This window comes from Camarhynchus parvulus, chromosome 2 (assembly GCF_901933205.1).
Source record: "Camarhynchus parvulus chromosome 2, STF_HiC, whole genome shotgun sequence".
Classification (NCBI taxonomy): Eukaryota; Metazoa; Chordata; class Aves; order Passeriformes; family Thraupidae; genus Camarhynchus; species Camarhynchus parvulus.
This window is the reverse complement of record NC_044572.1, coordinates 47,958,318-47,979,513: the sequence shown is the minus strand read 5'-3', so window position 1 is coordinate 47,979,513 and position 21,196 is coordinate 47,958,318. Positions and strand designations below refer to the sequence as shown.

General features: G+C 36.3%; 1 protein-coding gene across 1 annotated transcript; it reads right to left on the bottom strand.

The window, feature by feature from the left end:
- Positions 1-2,994: 2,994 nt before the first annotated feature.
- NME8 (NME/NM23 family member 8) lies at positions 2,995-19,812 on the bottom strand. Its single transcript, XM_030943415.1, has 15 exons — positions 19,780-19,812; positions 19,629-19,686; positions 18,653-18,759; positions 17,520-17,591; positions 16,369-16,485; positions 15,390-15,456; positions 14,108-14,184; positions 12,804-12,896; positions 9,909-10,054; positions 8,450-8,628; positions 6,764-6,908; positions 5,823-5,927; positions 4,980-5,128; positions 3,805-3,949; positions 2,995-3,217 (listed from the first exon to the last, which is right to left on the bottom strand). The coding sequence occupies exons 1-15, from the start codon at positions 19,810-19,812 to the stop codon at positions 2,995-2,997; spliced, it is 1,716 nt and encodes a 571-aa protein (XP_030799275.1).
- Between the last annotated feature and the right edge of the window lie 1,384 nt (positions 19,813-21,196).

The following is a 21,196-nucleotide window of genomic DNA, read 5'->3' as shown; positions in this document are numbered from 1 at the left end:
ACAAAGAGCTGTGGATAAACTGAACAGATACTTGCAATGTCTAACTTGCCAGTGTAGTTCATTCAGCAGTCATAGCAAAGGGATAAAAGTGGTACAGAGCCACAAGCTGATTGACTCCATCTTCTTGGCAGGGAAAAAAAGCTTTTTCTCCACTTGTCTTATTTTTTTTATGCAGTAATTCAGTACAAAATCTCAGTACAATCAGACATATTCCTCTAAAACAGTATTTTGAGATTTATAACCCTCTTGTTTATCATTCTAAACTGAAACAGATCTTTAATATAGTCTTTAGTGTCAGGTTATGATTTCATTAAAGTTCCTAAACAAGGAAATATGTGGTTTGTGGTACAAATAAACATGCCCTGTGGTTCCATTTCTCTCCTGCTGGGACAAAAATCAGAAGAATAATTATGTTATCTTTTGTTAGTCTTGGAAGAATTATAATCAAATCTTTGCACCACCTAATTCTATGATGAATGACAGGATGTTTTCTAAATAAACAGTTGTAAAGGCCACATTCTCTTTTGAACTGGCATTTAGATATGAGCTGAACGGACAGAGTCAGACTTTCTGTAAGTTTTATATGCAGCAGTTCTGTGTAAATTTAATTGCAGGAAGATTTTAATCTGTGAGATTTCGTGGAGTTTATGTTGGAACAAAGTCCTCCTGACTCTATAAATCAAATAATTGCTGATCCCACCAGAAATGTTTAAATTCTTAAAAATTACATCCATATCTATATCAGAGTAATGTACTTTTCAAAGTAGAGTGGATGGCAGTTTAAATAATGTATGCAATACCTACAGGGTGAGTTAAATTTTTAAAGAGACAAAGCACCAAAGCAATCTCTTAAAATACTGACAGTATTTTGATTGCCATTCTTTTGAATGTATATTTTGATAATTGCACAAAATCTACAATCTTTTGTTCTCGAAGATATAAAAGCTTTGCAAATCTGAATCTCTTAATCATCTGAATGAAACAGTTATGTTTGATATTTTAAGATGCATCTGTTAAATTTCTCCTTTCCAAATCTGCTAAGATCAAGAGCGCATTTAGGAGAAGAAGATGAGCATTAATAAATGAAATGTTCCCACATTACAGTTCGGGTTTGGATACTTGGGCAACATGAAAAAACTGTCACAGATCTATGCATAATATTTCAGCGGAATCTACTGGATCACTTTAATCAAGCAGGGATTGTAATTGACACACATCAATATGGAACCCCAAATAGACAAAATCCTTCAACATCCAATAGTTAAACCAAACTGACAAAAATGTTACATTGTTAAAGAGTGATGTGATGCAATATAGAGGATAATGGTTAAGCAAGGGCAATAACTTGGTATACAAAATGTCACCATACTTAAACAGGCAGAGGCAGAGCTACGGTACCCCCACAGCAAACTGAACTTTCTCACACCAGAGCAATAAGTGATCCACAGTATTCACCACACCTGTATGATATTTATCAAGTTCTTTGATTGTGAACTTCCACCAGACATGTTAGGGACTCTTAATAAGATATAAAAGCACTTTGCTGTTTTCACCATTTCTGCTCCTGTCAAAAAATAAACCCACATAAACTTTCAGCTTTGTAGTTGTCCCACTGATTGAGAAGCCATTAACTCGAGCAAAGATCTGAGGAAATGAGCTGAATTGATGTATGCGAAATTGCACTACTCAAGCAATCTGCTCTTTTCTGAGGCTGCTTCTTGGTTTAAAGTACAGCATGCCAGGACCCAGAAGACCCAGAGTGCTTAAATAATGCCAGGAAGAACAGTTTTAATGAGTTTTTGAAGTAAAAAAGAAGCCAAAGATCATACAGCAATCCTGAAGTATGTTTCTCAGAACTCACCTCTGTGAGGCGACATATAAATTCTGCACTAATTACAAGCTCCTACAGGCTAGCAAGCCTCAAGCTGAGTTTGTGGCAGTAAAGCAGCTGTAGGTGAAAATGAGCTACCAGGAGAATGCTCAGTCCAACTTCTGCTGGAGGAATGTCTATAATAACAAATGCCCCATCACAACAGAAATATTTGTCAGGAAGGTCTTTATAGCAGCTAGTTGTATTAAATACAATAGGAACAATAAAGAAAGTATGAGGAGTTAATTCTTTCTAGACCTCACACTTAAAATCAACAATGCAAGTAAATTGCTTTAAGTGAATGCCATTCTTTAGAACCTCCACCTTCAACAGACTTAGACAACAAATGTGAGAATACATCAGCTACAGAATAATATTTTTGTTCTTCATTAAGGCCAGCCAAGTTAGACTGGACAGGATATGAACGCGCTAGTTTGGCAAGGAGGTACGTGTCAAGAATAGCTGTTATGTAAGAGCTGGCTTTATATTTTAGTTCCTCTGATATATTTGAATTAAGTAAATGGACTGGAAAGGACCTTTTAGTTTATTATCCTACCTGTGACAGTAATCCTTAGAAGATATTTAGGAAAAGGATGAATAAACAATGCAAATGTTTTTCAGGGTCCTGAGGGAATCAATAGACCTTAACAGCCCAGAACAGTCTCACCAGGGATGCGCACAAACACAGTTGGCCAGTGGGTCCAGGAGCCCCATTTGGTTCACATTTGGAACGGCAGAACTCAATCCACATCACCATTGGATGTGCCATTAATGGTGTTTTAGCCACCTTCCTTGACCCTTGACCTTGTTCTTTTTAAGATAGCTATACACAAAACACTTTAGAATACTGGAACTATTGGAAACACATAAATCTGTTATAATGATAAAAGAAAAAACATCTACTAAGCCTATGTAAAGAAACCATTACTAGTGCCAAACTCCTAGCAGGTGTTACTTGTTACCTTGCTATGTTTTGCAATATGGAAGAGCTGATAACAAAACCTTCCCAACTAAAATGGACTCTGAAGAAAAATAAGTGCGTTTATGTAGTCTTAAATATGGTTGGGTAGACAAATCCATCTAATTACAAGAATATCAATTTTCAGAGACTGTCTCTTAATTGTTTAGTCTGCATCCAGCTCTCCAAATACAAACTGAATGTTTCTCTCTGCCTGTTCTATATCAGAGGAACCATGAACAGCATTAGCCAAAATATCGTGCGCAAACTGAGCCCTAATTGATTCAGGACAGGTCTTCTTTGCCTCTTCTGGATCAGGTGGACCCATTAGTTTCTTCCATTCTTCCACAGCATTTTCCTTTGATAAGACCATTATCACGGATGGACCCCTGTAAAATCAATATAAAGAAACCTCTTAAACTATTCTGAGATTTCTGAGATGCAGACTTAGCTTTAATGTCAGAGGTACCATGAAGGGTTATAATAAGCATTGAACTATCTTAATTTTATTAAACTACTTAAATATTAAAATTTGTTTCTCCATGTTTTGTTTAAAGAAAAATCCCATAGTTGAAAGCCAAAGAGATTGTGATGATCTGATATTTGGATTTGGACTTCTTGTCCAAAAGGCATTCTCAACCCAATAATTTCTGAAGCAAGACAATACATACTGTTTTTATCAGCTATAATTATGAGGAAAATATTTGTCCTGCATGAGGAGAAAAAGGAACCCATTGGAAAGCAGTTCCATTTCGGGGAAAATAAAATCCAAAATAAAACTATCCATAAGTTTGAAAAGAATTTTAAATATCCCTTTTAAAGGAAGAGTATTATTTGCTAGAAGCCACTAAACTTGCCAGAAAGAGTGACAGGTTGTAAAATTCTTGCATCAGTTATGGTGTAGCATGTTTTGTTGGCATTGTAGCAAGTGTGATGTCTACTTACATACCTCAGTACTGTAAACCAAGACACTTACTGTGTCATAAAATTCACCAGGTCATCAAAAAAGGGTTTTCCTTCGTGATCCTTGTAAAAGTGTAAAGCCATTTCCCGAGTTAAAGCTTGTTCTTTTACCTTCGTGATGCTAAATCCAGCCTCTTTAACTTTTTTCAGAATTTCATCTAGGAGAGTAACAAACAAGCTCATTTTTGATTTGAAATGGTTTAGATGCAAAAAATGCAAAGTCCAAACACCCAAACTTCAAAAGTTTCAGAAAATACTGGATGCCTTCTTCTAAAAAAAAATCACCAATAGCTATTAGAATTCTTCTTACAATATCAAACCAAATATGGACAACATAAGAAACACTTCAACAGTCCTCTAAAATAGGCAGAAACCACTGTCACTGCATTATCCATCTTGATGTATGTATCAAACACAGATTTTAATAAACTATGCCAATAGCATTTACTGTTATTTCTCACATTGAACAGAATGTGGACGGTAGTTGTAAAGCTGTATCAAACATCAGCTGGCTTGCCAAAATCCATCTGGATTTTCACAAGAGGGAAGATAGACTCACAAAAGCCAGTGATGAATTAGCATTAGAAAGACTACCAAAATTTATTACGACAGAATAGAATAATGCTAAGTAGGGGCTTTAGGTAGAGGATTTTTAAAGAGTGGCAGCAATCATCCTTAGGGCAAGATTCTGAATTGTGCATAGTGCTCTTTTTATTTTGATTTTTTTTCTCCTTATTCCCTTGGACTAACAGTAAGTTAAATCAAGGATAGGAATGCATCTAACTGAGCAATGACCCCTTTTGAGTCAGTAGAGATACTTTCCTGAAATAAGTAATACAGGTTTTGCAAGTGTCTCTCTCTTTGACTAATAAAGATGCTGGGAAGGTAGTTTGCAGAAGTAAGTAAGCCTGGCCCTTAAACAGTTTAACTTAGCTAGGAACTCTTTTTCTTCAATTCATCACTATTCTAGTGAAGAAAGACCCGTAGGCAGCTTAAGCAAAAGAAATGTCACATTTGAGATCTCGATCTGAATTATACAAGCCTTGTAAAAGGATTTCTCTGCACAGAAAAGGTACTTCGGAGAATCAGAAGAATGCATTTGATGTGATTTACTCTAGTGTGCGTTGCTAATCCTTTGCAGAAATGATTGCATCACTAGATACAGCCCATACTTTCTAAATGCCTTACCTTTATGAGTAGTTGCATCAGGTTTGATTAATGCAAAGGTGTGTTCCTCAGGGAAGAAGAACTTTAGTTCCTTCTGAGCATCGCTGGGCGTAGAGCTGCCGTGCAGCTGGTTGATAGGTACATGTTCAAACGCAAACTGTGCACGCAGACTGAGAGTCATTAAAAGAGGGAAGTTACTTAATAGCCATTTTGAGATCTGAACTATAATTAGCCTCAACCCAGGGAATATAAATTACTGTTGATTTGGAAATCTGAAATATAAGCACCCTCCCTCCCAACACTGGTGTTGTTGTATTTCCAAGAAATACCACTTATTTCTTAATGAGATGGCACTTCTGTCAGCAACAGGTAAGGTGATACCATTGCAGTTTTCTAAAGCAATGTGATAAGCAGGCAGAACTAAGCTGTCTATTTAGGAGAAACTGTGTAGGAGAAACTTAATCATAAACAAAATATTCTACTGATGCAAAGTTTTCAATAAGTTACAAGAAAATCTTAGTGGTATTTCAAGAAAAAATAATGGTGGTATTTTAAGACCTCCTCCCCCCCATTAAGAATATGTATTACCAGCATTTTTTCTGGGCCTCAAGAGTTCCCCTTTCAGTTCATTGCACTTTTTAAAACTCAGATTTTAATTCTGTTTAGCAGCCATTATATCTCAAAAAATGCTGGGGTTCCTATGTGTAATACACCACTACCTTCAAGAAAAACTCGAAAAACTGCAGAAATGCATATCTGTTTCCAGATGGTGGCACTACAGTTACACTAGTTGGAATGTGGAGGGAGATGAGACATGTGAGGGTAGATTGAAAGCTGTGAATGATGGTTTTCTGTGACTATTACCTCTCTGGATTTTCCTTAGCCTCTTCAAGGATCTTTGGGCCTAGTAAACTTCTCCAGTGTGCTACAGCATTTTCTCGTGTTAGAGCCAATATAAGAGTTGGACCACTGCACGAGGTGAAAAGTAGCATTAAAACAAAATGAAACAAAACAAAACAAAACAAAACAACAAAAACCCAAAAAAACAAGCAAACAAACAAAACAACAACAACAACAACAAAAACCAAACAAAAACCCAAACTCTTGGAACTTTTAAAAAGTAATTTGATTATATATAGCCCAGACTAGAAAAATGAGCCCCAGTATTGGGGGACTTTAAAACTGATCTGATTGTTCAAACAGATACAGGCTGATAAAAGCTTATGGGGCTTAAATATGAATTTAAATTGCAAAGTTACTGTGTTTTGTCACAATGGCATGACCGAGAAAGACTGATCATGCCTCAGCCATGAAGGGAATATCCTAACATGATTTATTTCTCTTTCCCAAGTTATCCAGCACGTGGCCTGGTTGAACATTTCAGAGCTCTCTTACAGACAACCTAAATGCAGCCTTTTCAGAGCAGACCTAAACTGTTTTCACTCAAATCAGTGGACTTGGCCACTGAGACATCATACATACAGGAATATGGGATAGCTAGTAACTTTTAAAGGCTTGAGTTTTTAATTTGTTGTACTTGGAAATTATTCCATTATCTGCAGTTATCTGTTCCTGTTTTGTGTTTTACTGAGCTTTTAGACACATGTGGATCTTGGAGCCATGTATTATCCAGGAAGTGTTCAACACCAGGTTGGATGGGAGTCTGAGCAACTTATGCAGGTGAAAGATGTCCCTGCCTGTGGCCGGGGGTTGGAACTAGATGGACAATAATAATCCCTTCCAACCCAAACCATTCTGTGAGTCTCTGATTCAACAATTATTTAATGTGAAAATTTCAATCTTACCTGGTCATTTGCTCTAGAAAGACTGGGAAGTAGTCTTGATCTACATGCTCTTTGTAAAATGTACGTACTTGATCCTCAGTTAGAATTATTTCTTTCTGCATTGCTATTTGGAAACCATCGTCCTGTATCCTTTGAATGATGGAATCTGTTAAATATATTTAAATAATGCTAAATTGCCATCCGTTCATTCATTTGAACACTTGTAGACAAATGACACAGACTTTTCATGGATAATGTTAGATTTTTTATGGGTGAATTTGTTTCCTAGCTCAAGAACAGGAAACTAATTTAAAGCAACTGCTAGGAGGCATCACTAGTTGCCTGGACACTCAGAAAGCTGATCCTCTTCATATTTAGGCTTTCTCATGCTTAAAAAATCTCGGTAGGAAATCCTGACTGAGAAATATTATACATATTACAACCAGCAAAAGAAGGTCTGAGGAATTTGAATAGGTGAAATGTTTATTTAACTAAGTCTTACAAGACCACATGGGTAAGTAAGCAGTGTTTGGCACGAGTCAAAATTACCTACAAAATTAATGTGTAATTACTTGAACATGAACTGCAGAACTGCTGGTCTAAGCAGCATGCTAGACATAAGTAACATAAATGCACAAGGAAAGATCAAAATTGTAGTCTTTCAGCTCTCTGCACAAAAGATTGCTCAAGTACAGGGATTCTCAAGTTAGAAATAAAATACTATCTGAAATCTAGGAAGAAATGTAAATATATGACTGAGGAGAAAAGTAAACTTGTTTGGATGAAGCTTCATGTAATGGGGTAGATTTTTAATTTAATCTGTAGAAACGCTGTCTGTTTAGAACTGCCTTGGAGCAGCACTGCCTCATGCAGCATAGAACATCTTTGGTTGGATATTTTTCCCCTTGCCATTCATCTATCCTGAGTCTGCTATTCAAGAATATCAGCTACTTTATTATGGTGAGAAATCTAGTCCCTTATACTACATTTGAAAATACAAGCTTCTCAGACAGGTCTTCTAGAAATATTTCGTCTGTAGAATTTCTTGAAAAATTAATCAAAGGAACAAAATATCATTGACATTTGCATTCTCAAGATATGAAAAACATTAACTGTAGGAGTGTGCCCCCTGTTGAGGGAGTGACAAAACTATCCTTTGTCCCCTCAAAAAGGAGAGAAGCCCAGAAGTTTCTCTTCTCGATTGGGTGAAAAAGCCACCTCATAGGCCTAGGGGATTTCACCTCAAACTTAAGGATAGCTAATTGGACAGAAGCCAAAAAATCCCGCCTGGGCAATGTACTAGAAAAAGAAGTGAACAAAGAAACTAATCACTTTTGTTAGGTGTTTTACCAGGGGCAAGAACCTCTGGCACCTGGCTTGGTTTTTCTCTGTTTGTCATTTTGCCTTTTATTAAACCTTTTTGTTTCCAACATTGCAACAGAAGCCATCCTGCTGATTTTTATGCCTCCAAGGGTAGCTGAGCTATCTTGGGTGTGTTATAGACCTCCAAGAGCTTATGAGACCTGGCTCGAGGAGGCTGTTATAACAATTAACCTCATAACTTCTTTCCAAAGATTACTCCTGGCCTAATGCTGGAGAGACAGTATAACAAAAAAATATCATTAATTGAATTAGAATTTATAATTCAAAATTCAAATATGAGAATTTTATATACCCTTGATAGAAAATACAGTTATTAACACTTACTTCGCCTTTCCTTCAAGAGAGTAGGTCTAATTATGGCCAAAGTCCTTTCAGCGTGGTGTCCTCCCTCCTCAATATGAAAATTTGGGAAAAAGAAGGCAAGCTGTCTGCTGGCATCTTCAATACTGTCTTGCACATCACATAGATTTACCAGACTATCAGTTTCCTTGAGTGGTGCCAACCTGATGAAACATGAAGCAATACAGTGTTTAAGTCATTGCTTAGTGTTAACAAGCTGAATTTTTGAAGACGTACTTTCTTAAAATTTAGTGAAACATAAGAATAGAATGTAAAACTAAGTTTTTATTAAATTCAGATTCATGAGTAAAGCAACATTTCTGAGAAGAGAATTATTAATCTTCTCAAAAAGTGCATGATCATGTGCTCTGAAGGTGAAACCTCAGCCAGGCCACTTTAACAATTCCCCTCTGGCTTATCAAAAATAGTTTCTCGGTTTCATGAGATAGAATTACTGTTGACAAGTGTACGGTGTATAACAAATGATCAATAGAAGTCTTGTGCTTAATTTATGTACAGGATGATCATAAAATGATAGCACTACAGAGTTGTTGATAACAGAGACGCTTCTAATTTTTTCTTGCCTGTTTGTTTAGCTGTGTAAATAAAGTCCCTCTTGGCCACTTGTAGAAAATGCAGTATCCCCCAGTGTACTTAGTTAATGCAGAAAGGGATGCAGCAGGCGTTGACAAAAATGCCAATTACAAATGACAAATTAATTTTTGGACAAAGTATTTAAGCTCATGTTGCATTAAGTAAATGTCTTGTCTATATATAAAGCTTGATCTGGTATTTGAATTTTTGTGAATACTCTATTGTCTGAGGCTGTGTATACAGCTATCATCCTTTAAATTTTCCTTAAGCCCTTGGCACAGAAGACAAACACACATTTCAAGATACCATGGTTGTGAACAGCTAATTCTTACAATTTTTTTTGCATCTTGGAGCAGGGTGGGGACACCAACTCAGTATGCTTCCCCTTCTCTGCTGACTTTTACAGTGTTCCCAGGGAGAAGAGCATGTCTCAGGCGTGCCCTGGTCTGTCCTGGGCCATATTACAGCTTCCCAAGGAACATAGGGATAAACATGGGAAAGAGTGCAACCTTCAGTGCAGGCAGTGCAGGCAGTCCCGTGGCATGGGTGAACTAGAACTGCAAGGACTACATCAGCTTTGAAGTGTGTCATTGCTCCTGTTGTTCTGAGAACCCACTGAAGGTGAGTTCAAAGAGATCAATGACCTTGGCTTGTCATCTTTAACTGGGAAGCAAGGAATTTCTAAATTCCCATGAGGACTAGGGCTGCATCTCTAGTGGTGGTCCTGTGGACTGCCTACTCCCTGGACCTGCACACGTGGGCACACCTGCATCTGTAGGAACGTGCCTTGGTTTATGGTGTGCTCTGAACACTGACTGAATCACAGATACACATTTTCACTGGTACTTACTTGATTGGCTCCTCAGGCTCACCAGACTCACTTGTTTTGTGTAGTTCTATCCAATGAGGAATAGCACCAGTTGCTTCTTTTTTAGTGATTATCAAAACGTGGCATGGTCTACTCATCATGAATTGAACGAATGCGTTAAAGTCAGGCTAAAAAACAAAATTTTTCCCCCCTGTGAGCTCTGAGTTTGTCATTGGAAATGAAACAATTATGCTTTTAAAGTAACTCATACATTCCTGTTCCTGAAACTGGCATTCACATACATTCCTCAGAACTCTAATATATTGTTTGGGAAGATTTTTTTATCAATTTGAGACGACATTATCAAATGTCCAAAAAGAAAGTAAATTGAGAAAAAGAAAGTCATATAACTGCTTTAAACAAGTACTAGATGTTCTTCCAGGTTAAAATGCAAATGACAAGAATGAAGAAAATTATCTAGAAATTCAATGTGATCACTTGTTATGCTTGTAATACAGCACATAGTGTGACATAAGAAACTGCAATACAGTTCCATGAATAATTTTTGAAACTAAAAGTCATGTAGCTGGCTATAAATATAGAACACTGAGCTGTTTGCAAGACATTTGTAAGCTCTCTTAATTTCCTTCGCTATGTGCTTTTCACTTCTTCAGTTTCAACTTACAATCTTCTAAAAGTACATTTCCATCAGAAAAATAAGTTTTGAAATTTATGGTGTGAATTGTTAATTTTATTTCTTTTTTGTATGTCACCTTTTTCTTGGGGATATCTATTCTCCTTTTAAATATTTGACTAAACCCTTATCAGCCAGCATCATGTCATTGCATATGATAGTTTTGTCCTTTAGTAATATGAGGATGAAATATTCACATATATGCTTTCAATTTATTGCTTTTCTCTTTCAATTATCTTCACATCTATGCATATTCTTAACCCATTTCCCAAGATGAACAAACTCATCTCAAATTTGGCTGCTATTCCCATGGAGATGAGTTACTTTTACCTCTGTTTCAAAATTGCCTCTGTCTAACCTACAATCCCAGCTTTGCTAAAACCAAGCTCTTCATGGTTTCTTACAAGATCTCCCCGTTACTTCCTTTTTAAACCATAGTGCAACCATCTGTGATTACTATCAGTTTTGTTTTTTCTCTCTGACTTTAATAGGAGCCATCTCATCTCATCTCACTATTATTCATTTGGAATGCCACAGGAACACCTTCCCACCTTGTCCTTCATATTAGGTGAACCTTTCCATTGCTTCCTCTAATAAAATCAAACAAACTGTTTGTTTGCATATAATTCCAGCCTCTGTCTATCTTACACATATAGCAGAATATAAAAATACAATATAGCAGAAGGTAAAAATATTTGCTAAGGAACTTCATTTTTTGTCTCAGATCCTTCTGAAGAGTTAATTTTAGTTATCACACTGCTGGAAAATGTGACCATATCCAGGTGCCAGTTTGCTAGACCACTGCCATTTAATGGTGGACAGACTAATTTAATTATTTTCTTGAACTTTATATCTGTCTTTAGCTATTTTTTGTCCCCTAATATAGGACAAGGCACAAAAAAATAATAGATTTTGGCTGAGATGCTTTCCCTCCCTGCCTGCGCACATATTTATTCCCAGAACAACCCCATGATAAAATCTAGAAAGAAAAAAAAGTATAATATGTAATATCATTTATTTTCTGGCTGGAATAAGATATGTCAAATAGATATCTCACATAGATGACATTGGATTTTGGGTTTGTGTAGGTAGAATGGTAAGGGGGCACAGTATTCCCCAATGAGTTGCAGCTGGGGCCAATTAAGAACAGGTGGCATGGATACTTAATACACCTGTAAGCAATTAGGTACAATGACCATAAAAGGGTGAAGTCAGCCAAGGAGTCAGAGTTAGAGTCGGAAGCCTGCAAGAAGCAGAAGGAAGATTGTAAGAGCCAGATGAAGAATGCAAGAAGAGCTGCATGGCTGGTGTAAAGGCTGCAGGGCTGGTGTAAAGGCTGCAGGAGGAGATGAAGAATCCCAGGACCCCAGGAGAGGGTGAGGACCAGGAGAGTCCCAGAGAGGGCTGCAGCGAGGACCAGGAGAGTCCCAGAGGGGACCAGGAGAGTCCCAGAGAGGGGAAGAAAAAAAAAAAAAAAAAAAAAACCAGGAGAAGATGGTGAGTTCCCCTGGAAGGGATGAATAATCCCAGAAGAAGACTGACCCCAGGAGGGTAAACCCCAGGAGAGGGTTGGAGAAGCTTTGGACATGCCAGGGCTCTGTGGCAGTCTGGCAGCAATATCCTTCGTTGGATCGCTGCTAGATTAGCTGCAGATGCTCCTGGATGGGTGCTTCGGGAAAAGCCCCTGGAGGGGATGGACTCTGTTGTTGTAATGTTCACTGTTATATATAAGTATTGTTGTATAATGTATTACTGTAATATATATGTATTGTTGTAAACGTGTTTAATACAACAGGTTTGTGCCATATTTCAGCACCTAATAGCCAAGATTGAGTAATTGCAGAAATAATCTATACAGCACTCTAATTTTCTTTCCTACAAAGGTCACTAGGCCTGTCATAACACTTTTTAAAATCAGTATCATTTTATTTTGATAAATAGTGTTATAAATTTAGCTCCATGTCTAAGGATCATGCACATTTAGATAACAGAAAGAAGGAATAAATCTTTTAGTATTTAATTTGAGGTCATTTTAATTTGGTTGGAATATTAGATTGCTACACAGTGATATTTATATGAGTCAGTGAAAAAAAGGGAGAGGGAATATATCTTTTTTCTTTTTTTTATGTACTAAATCTACATTAATTCAGTAAAAATGTACCATACAGAGATTTGCAAGCACATCTAGTAACAATTACATGTTTTACCTGAGCCTTTCATTTATGTTTTTAGTTTGGTTTTACCTCGTCTTTATTCCGGGCGTAAAATACTCTGATTTGCTCTTCAGTAAGCATTCTTTCCTCATCTGCTTCAATGCCAAATCCTGCATCTATAATCTGCAATTATTCACTTATTACTCAGGAGCATTTGAAAATATATACATATAAAATCATATGTTATTGTAAATCTAAAGATTGATTGGTTTTGGAAGCTAACTTAAATTTTAAATTCTCTGAAATATTCAAAATGTAATCTCTATCTTTGTCTAAACTGAACTTCCAGCCTTTCAAAGCACTTCAAGATTATAATACCCCTAAGTTAGTGTTTGAGAAGAAACATAGTGCAGTTCAATGTATGAAGTACATTCATTCAAAAGTTAATAATCCCTTTTATTTCACATTGATTAGACTCCTTTGGATCACTGTGATTGGTCAACATGCAACTTATGTTGCAAGAAATTATAAATGATATTGTAACCATGGTAGTCACATAAATGTGCACTTGTTAACAGTTGTTGTATTAGGCTAAACTACTCAGCTTTAGAAACAGCAAATGAGGAAAAAATTGAATCTACTTTATGATTTTCTGTTTTAAGCTAGGTTACTGCACTAAATGCAAGCATTTGTGAGAGATGCATACATGACTTGCATCAAAGTTCCCAATCCATTGGTGTGAGGTTTGTACCATATATTGCTATTTTTACAACCAAGGCAGTTTCCAGCCTCATTACTGACGATACACCAAAATTAACCTGTGTACCAGCACTCTGCTCTGTAAAAGCCCCTGTGTTGCTGCTGAATGTTTTCAGCCTGCCCTGACAAGGCTGGCTGTGCATCCTGTGTTGGAGAACACACCTCATGAGCCAAGTAGCAGCTGCTCCAGCTAAACTCTTTTCAAGCACTGCTTTTTTTTCCCCTTTACTGAGCTTCCTTCCTTTCCAGCTAAGGTAAAGTAATTGCAAAAACAACCCATATAGCACTCTGATTCCCTTTCCTGCCAAGGTCACTGTCCCTGTCATAATACTTATTAAAATTATTTTAATTTGGTCTTGATATATATTGTTATAAGGCTTTTTATTTTTTCATAAGAGAAGCAGTATGAACCAATGTCTAACCTCTGCTGGCATAGAATATTAAAGCAATAGTATAGATTTGAATGTCATATTATTTCAGGTAAAAATTATTGTGCTATTATCATCCTTAGCAGAGAAGCTTTATCAGATTCTGTTCCAAAGTCTGGGCATAAATTAGGATCTACTTAACCTTACATTTTGCCATTATGTCTCTTAAATAAATAGAATAGATGAATATTTTAAAATTCTCTCTACCTTTTTTTTAATTTCTTCTACACGTCCTGCTAAGACATCATCGGGTTTTATAATTCCAACAGAATAAGTGAGTACTTCTGAAAAAGGGAAAAATGATGTGCTAAGTAATACATTCATCAAAATAAAGGGAATCATCTTTACTGCACCTGAAGTTTACAGTTAAGCATTTGACTGTAACTCAATCAGATCCCAAAAAGTGTGGAATAATTTAAGATAGTGATAAGGGAAACAGCAGACTACTACTTGTTACCAATACTACAAACACTTAAGCAACTGCATGAGTTGAGGAAAATGTTCCTGCCAAATGTTAGTGTATTACAGTGTCTGAGAGATCCCCTAACCTGAAGCTGAACCTGAGCTAAAGCTCTGTTTTCTGGTTTTCTATCATGTTTAGATTTTGGGGATTAGTATGAAGTCTGTAGATAATTGCTAAATGATAATTCTGTACTTCTAGGTCTGACAGGGTTTATGAGAAAAAAATATAGGCTAAAGCTGAGGTCGGGAATTTGTCAGCTGAACCATACAATTAAAATAAAAAAGAAACCAAAACACGAAGAGGAAGGAAAAGGGGTGATGACTGTGATCTAATTCCTCTCACAGGGAAAAGAAAAAGCAAGATCAAGAAGAAGGAGAGGATGGAGGAGTTTGTTCCATCTCAGGGCTGTAGAATGGCATTCTCTGTATAGATGAAGCAGTAGGAACATTCAGTAACCACAGATAACAATAGAAATAGAAAAGATGTAGGTCTCAGCTAATGAAAAACCTGAGATAAATCACAGACAGGACTTTTAAACAGGATGGTGCTTATTTTTCAATCTTTTTGAAAGCTTATCCTACTACTGTGGATTTATGTACTTTAAAAAATCTGTTATTAAATCTAATCTGGTGAAAGAGTAATCTGAGAGAAGGCATGCCATTGCTTCACAGATTAACTCTTACAATCCTCTCAGGTTGGCCCCATCTTGGTATTCCACCTCAACAGAAGTACACAGCTCACACAGGGACTGTGTAGAAGTGACTTTCAGGCCTTAACTTTACACAGGAAAATTCCCTGGCACACATTACTTCTGTCTGAAGTCTGAAGGTTCTCATTGTGGGGGTGAAAATGTTGATACTGACAGTCCAGCACATTAATTCCTTACAGAAGAAAGCTCAATGATAGCATTTTGTTAACATGCCCAAAAGAAGGTCTATTAGTGCTAGACACAGACAATTATTAATCAAGAGATATTTGTTCTCTTTCTTTCCTTTAACATTTCTAAAATACATCAAATATATTTACCCTCCTCTACAACCTCCTCAGCAGACCCATCTGATGAACCTTCGTCATGAAAAACGAGTTCTTCTACCTAAGGTAATTGCAAATGGAGTAAAAGTGGATCACCAGTGCGAAAGGAAAGTCACCAAGCACAGCTGTCACATCTTTACAACACATTTATGTTAATTTTGCTACCCTGGAAAGCAAGCAATTCTTAGAAGGCCCTTTGGTCAGTCTGATTTTCCTTAACTGACTTTCTATTTGTTAAAAGCTCTTTTTACTCTAAATGGAGTGCTTTCATCTCCATTTAAACAAAACAGGCAATGAGACATGATTATTTCCCATGTCTTTGTTTCATATGATGCAGTTCCTAAGTTATATATAAAAAAATAGTCATGAAAGAAAAAAGATTACTAAAACATTTATGGGCTAGTGGCATTTCATCCATCTCTCAATTTCTTGTATTGCTAGGCTAACCTGTAAATTTGTCAAGTTTATATAAAGTACCATAATGGAAATTTGGGGATTCTGAGGAGAACAAGCAACAAAGGAGGATTGACTCTGCTGCTACTGTGAATTCCAACAGTGGAATCTTTCACAGTGCAGGCTATTGAGGACAGACTGGGCTGTCCTTATGTCCTCATGTTACCTGGAAGTCAGGAGTCAAAGGTGACAGAATATACTTGTTGAATGGCCTTTGTTTTTTGTAGCAAACTGCATTCGTTAGGTACAGAGCAATTCCCATGGCTTTGAGCAAACTGATCTAGTGAAAGTTGCCACTGCCTGTGGCAAGAGGGGTTGAGCTAGATGATCTTTAAAAGTGTCTTAGAACCCAGATAATTTTACTTGATTTCTATAAAAAAGGCTCATCATATATATAATTTTGTTAGGACCAAAATACAAAAAATTAAACATTATCTAAACACTATCATAGACATTTAGAGAAACGGTGTAAGCGCAATAAAAATATACATTTACACATAAGCATCTTGTTTGTGAGTACCTCAGCACGTTCCTTCTCTCCAGCTGCAATTTGCCTCTCGTCTTGCACTAAATCTGTTACTATCTTGTTTATGAGAGGAGCATTTACACCTCTCACCATTGCCAGAATTTTACCATGCTGTTGAAGAGAAAATAACACTCTCAGTGAGTTTTCGTCACTTAATTTACACATTTTCTTGCATTTTTGAAGCGCGCAATATCTTGCTAATTTTTTCCAGCTACAGAATCATTTCTTATGGCCACCAAAGCAAATATCAAAGCTACTACTGCCTCTATTATTTCAGAATGAAACTTTTGTGCATTTAATTCCTTGTCTCCTTTACCAAATTTTCCATGTTTATTTCTAGGCTCAATACTAATAATACAGTTGGAAACAAATGCAAATACAGATTTTATTTGTTCTTAATTTCTGTAACGCGGAGTTTTCCATCTTTTTGTGTGTGTGTGTGCGTGACTTTTCACTGCATTCTCTACCACATTCAGGTGCACAGTAGTGAAGCTAATGGTGACCAGAAATACTGCTAACATTTCTAGGCAGCATTCAGATTCAAACCTGAAAGAGTCCTTATCTTTGGTCCTCGCTTATGGAAATTCAAATCCTGGCACCCTCAAGTTAAAACAACCCCCATCTCTTCTTAAGTGAGCAGTGTGCTACAGCTGCATCCTAGGACAACCAGTTTTCTATGTCCATCACTGAGAGATAGTAAATATATGACTAATTGCTGCAGTTCATCAAGTATGAAAACACAATTTTATTTGTTATCTTAAAAATCTTATAATGCCAGGAAATGTAAACTCTTTTTCCGTAATGAAAACAGTGTATAAAATAATCATTTCATTGTAACCTCATGTAGGCACTTTATGTAAGGCAAACCTGGAAAACTTACCTGGACTTCTCACTAACCACCAAAACAGTGACTACCACAATTCTTCTGTGGCTGTATGTACAACAGCTACAACAAAAATGTGCTTGAGGACCACCAGATTCAGACATGGAAAATGGCTCAAGCAAACAACATCAGAGAGTACCATCCTACATAATGTAAAATGTAAAGATAGGATTTGTACAGCTTCACATCTATTTTAAAATCTATTGAAAAGTTAAGGCAGAAGTAGGCAGCACATTAAAGGAAGCTGATGTGATGTACTTACAACACTGAAAAGAAACACAGGTTCACAGCTCCTCTTAAATGGTTTCAGAATTTCAATGTTGTCAGCTTCTGCCTGAAGTCAGACAAAAAACATTATTTGCTTACATAAGTAAGTATGCATATATAAAGAAAACCTTTTAACTCACAAGAAGACCCCACTCTTAAATACTTCGGTGTTGCAAACTCAAACTGCAGTCCTAAATACAACTGACGGTCCTTATAGTGATGACGAAAGAACTGTTTTGGTAATATGGGATTGTCCTCCCTTTGTATTACAGCAATTAATTGTGGAAAAATATCTTCTCTTGATACTATTTTCTCATGTAGGTTATAATAGCATATATAAATGAAGGAGTAGCCCGTGTAGTCTTGATGGAAAGAGCTTATCCGATGTATTAATTTTTTTGTGAAATGCAGTCAACTGTAGGAAAGCACGTGAGATAGCCTTCAAACATAACTCCCTGCCTTTTCCATGTATAAAAAATTTCATGATTTTTTCTGAAAAGTTCTTTCATAATGGAATTTTCAGTTTTCACGAGCATGAAAAAGGATGAACTTGGTCAACATCTTGGATAAACTGAATCTTTGAAACAAATTTATCTACTTTAAGTAGGAGGTATGATACACTCATATATATATATATATATATATATATATATATATATATATACACTGCTAGTGTAAACAAATATTTTTACTACTACAGTTTTGTGATTTTTTTTTAATTTCTCCCCCTTTTCGTTTTCTTAAAAATGAAATTAAAGTTAACATTTGCAAAAAAAGATGCAACAGTTTTTCAGGGATGTAAGAATTTTAAATGCAATTGTCCCTAATGCAGAGACCTGAAACTAAAAGTCGTATAGTCTGGCTTTTGAATATTTCTTCAATCTCATCAAGGAAAACAAAAGTTGTGGGATATCAGCTCTTTTTTATCATAGCTTCTAACATATATATTGCCATTTCTAATCTACTTCTAAACAAAGTTTTATGAGGACATATGCAGGGAAACCAACCCGACCAAAATTACAGCAACTCAGTATAAGGACAGTAAGATGAAAGCTCTGCATATGCAGACCAGAAGATAGATTTAAATCTAAATGTGAATATGGTCACACACAGGATTTGTGTCCTTACCGCAGCAAAATGTAGCAAATTGTCTTCACTAAAGTCGATCCTTAGTTTTCTAAACAAATTCTGCACAGCTTTGCAAGGACCACACCAAGCTTGATACACATCTATTACTAAAAGGTGATAGTTTGGAATTATAAACAGATGACTTGAGGAACTTATAAAATGAGACATTTATGTTTGCACTGAAGCAGCGCTGGGAAGGCATTCATGTGGGTCTTTCAGTTCTCTTCCAGACAATGAATGCATCATGAATTAATCAATGGATTCAGTGGATACATTACTGGATACATACTATTTAATTTCAATTACTTTTGACATTGGAAACTTACTTCAGAATACTCTTTGAGATGATTAATCCAAATAGCAATTTTCTCTCATATTTCTTTTGCTTTTGTTTTCTCTTCTTCTTTCCCACTGTTGGTTTTCATTCTTATCCTGCCTATTACTATCCCTCTGCAGATATGATCCTGTCACAGATTTTTTCCTTTTACTGAAAAACATTTCCTAGGAGACCTAGGAGACAGTTATTGGACTTAATGAATTGAAAACTGGGAATAATGCATGTCATGGAACATGCCCTCTCTAGAATGCTTCAATAATTATTTAGTCTGTGAAAGATTTTACACACAGAAGCATCCAACTCCCTACCATGGAGAATACTATTTTGGAAAGGTATTTTCTAAACATTGGTTACAGCAGTATATAAAAATAAGACTTAAATAAATATTATTTTGATGAGAATTTATCATATAAGATACTGTATATTCATAATTGTAATATATGATCTTAAAAGTCTTTTCCAAATGAAAGAATTGTATGGTTCAACGACAATATACCTTTATAAATATATATTAATATAGCCTTTCTTTAAAAGATATGGTGCTAGCCTTCTAGAGTATCTATTAAAGCTAATATGTAAATATGAAAACATGCACATATGCCCATGAAAGATTAAAAAGAAAATATCAGCTGTTAGTACCTACTATACCCTTTATCTGCAGCATTTCATCCCACTGCTCTTGATCGGTTATGAGGGTCTGAAACAAAATTAATTAACATTTTAACATTCTAAAAAAGCAGAAAAAGCATTTATTTCCCTCTAAAGTTGTTCAAGTAATTAGGATTTATACCTGGAGCTGAACTTCTTTCTTCTTGCCAGCCATTTCCCTGTGATTATAGGAAAAATACTGAAATCCAAAGCATATTTAAAGTTTTTTAAAAGACCATGTGACATACAGAACTGATTTTTATGGTTCTCAAAGTATCACTGCCTTCTGATTCCCTTTGCAATTAACTCAACTGAAGCCCCTACAATGATGGTAGCTAATACTCTGCTTTGGAATTCTGTGGAGAAATATGCAACTTGTTTGCAAAACCCACATGGCACAAGAAACAGAAGAAAATTTAATATCTTAATCTGTTAGGGTGTGCAAAACCTTTGACCTCAACAATCTTTCAAGCTTATAATCACTCTGCTCAGAATAGCCACAGGCACTTTGATGGGATGACAGCTGCTGTAACACTGGACCATTTCAGAAAAATATCGATTAAAGACCTTCAACTCTAATAACATCAAATCAGCCTTCCTGTCTGCTGGGACACATAAAAAGCAATGACATACTTGTGCCCCATAACTAAACTCCCAAACTGAATCCTGATACGTTCATCATTTTGTCATTAATAAATAATGTCCTTCATATATTTATGATAGACAATTAACTGTGAACTGGACAGAACAACAGTTCTGATACATATGTGGGTGGAGTTTGACTTCAGCATGGGCAGCTTGAGTTTCTAGAGTTCTTGGTTAAGATGGTGGTCTTTGCCTGAGAGAAAATGATTGACCCCCCATGAATGTGACCTCCTCTGGCATTGTTACTTGAGAAGTCATCCAGCAAATATGTCCAGGATTTGAACTATCCTGATACACCCACCAAAGCTGTTCCCTTTACAGCACAGGTTGAGGCACAGAAGACAATATGAGAGCTCTTACCCGTGTGCTTGTTTCACATTTCATGTAAAATTGTTGTTAAGAATTAAAATTTTAAATGCAGGCTTCCTTCAAATCCTTTAAACCAGGTAGTGGTACAAAGCAAGGCATTAATTCCTATCCTTTAAAGACTCTAGGGAGACGATGCTGCCTACTGACACTAGAGGGAACTGGCAGATATGGCAGAACTGGAAATATGTCATATTAGTAGGAAATCTTCATCAAAATAATCTATCTTTCATTGTTACCTTCTTCAGTGAGCAATAGCAATCAATTCTTTGCAAGATCAGTTCTGCAAAACATAAACCAGTGCATGAAAATGGTCTATACATCCCAATCGTTCTACACATGCTCTCCAACTAAAAATACACAGTCATACACACTCAGATGGCAAAGCAAAGCACTGCAGAACAGATATGTGCTGCTGTATGAAAATATGCAAATGTGCACATTAGACTGGCATAGTAGCTGTATGTGACAGACATGTGAAGGCTACATGTGACATCTCTCCTTTTAATTAAAATTTTCACATGACATTCACATAACATTCCCTCAGT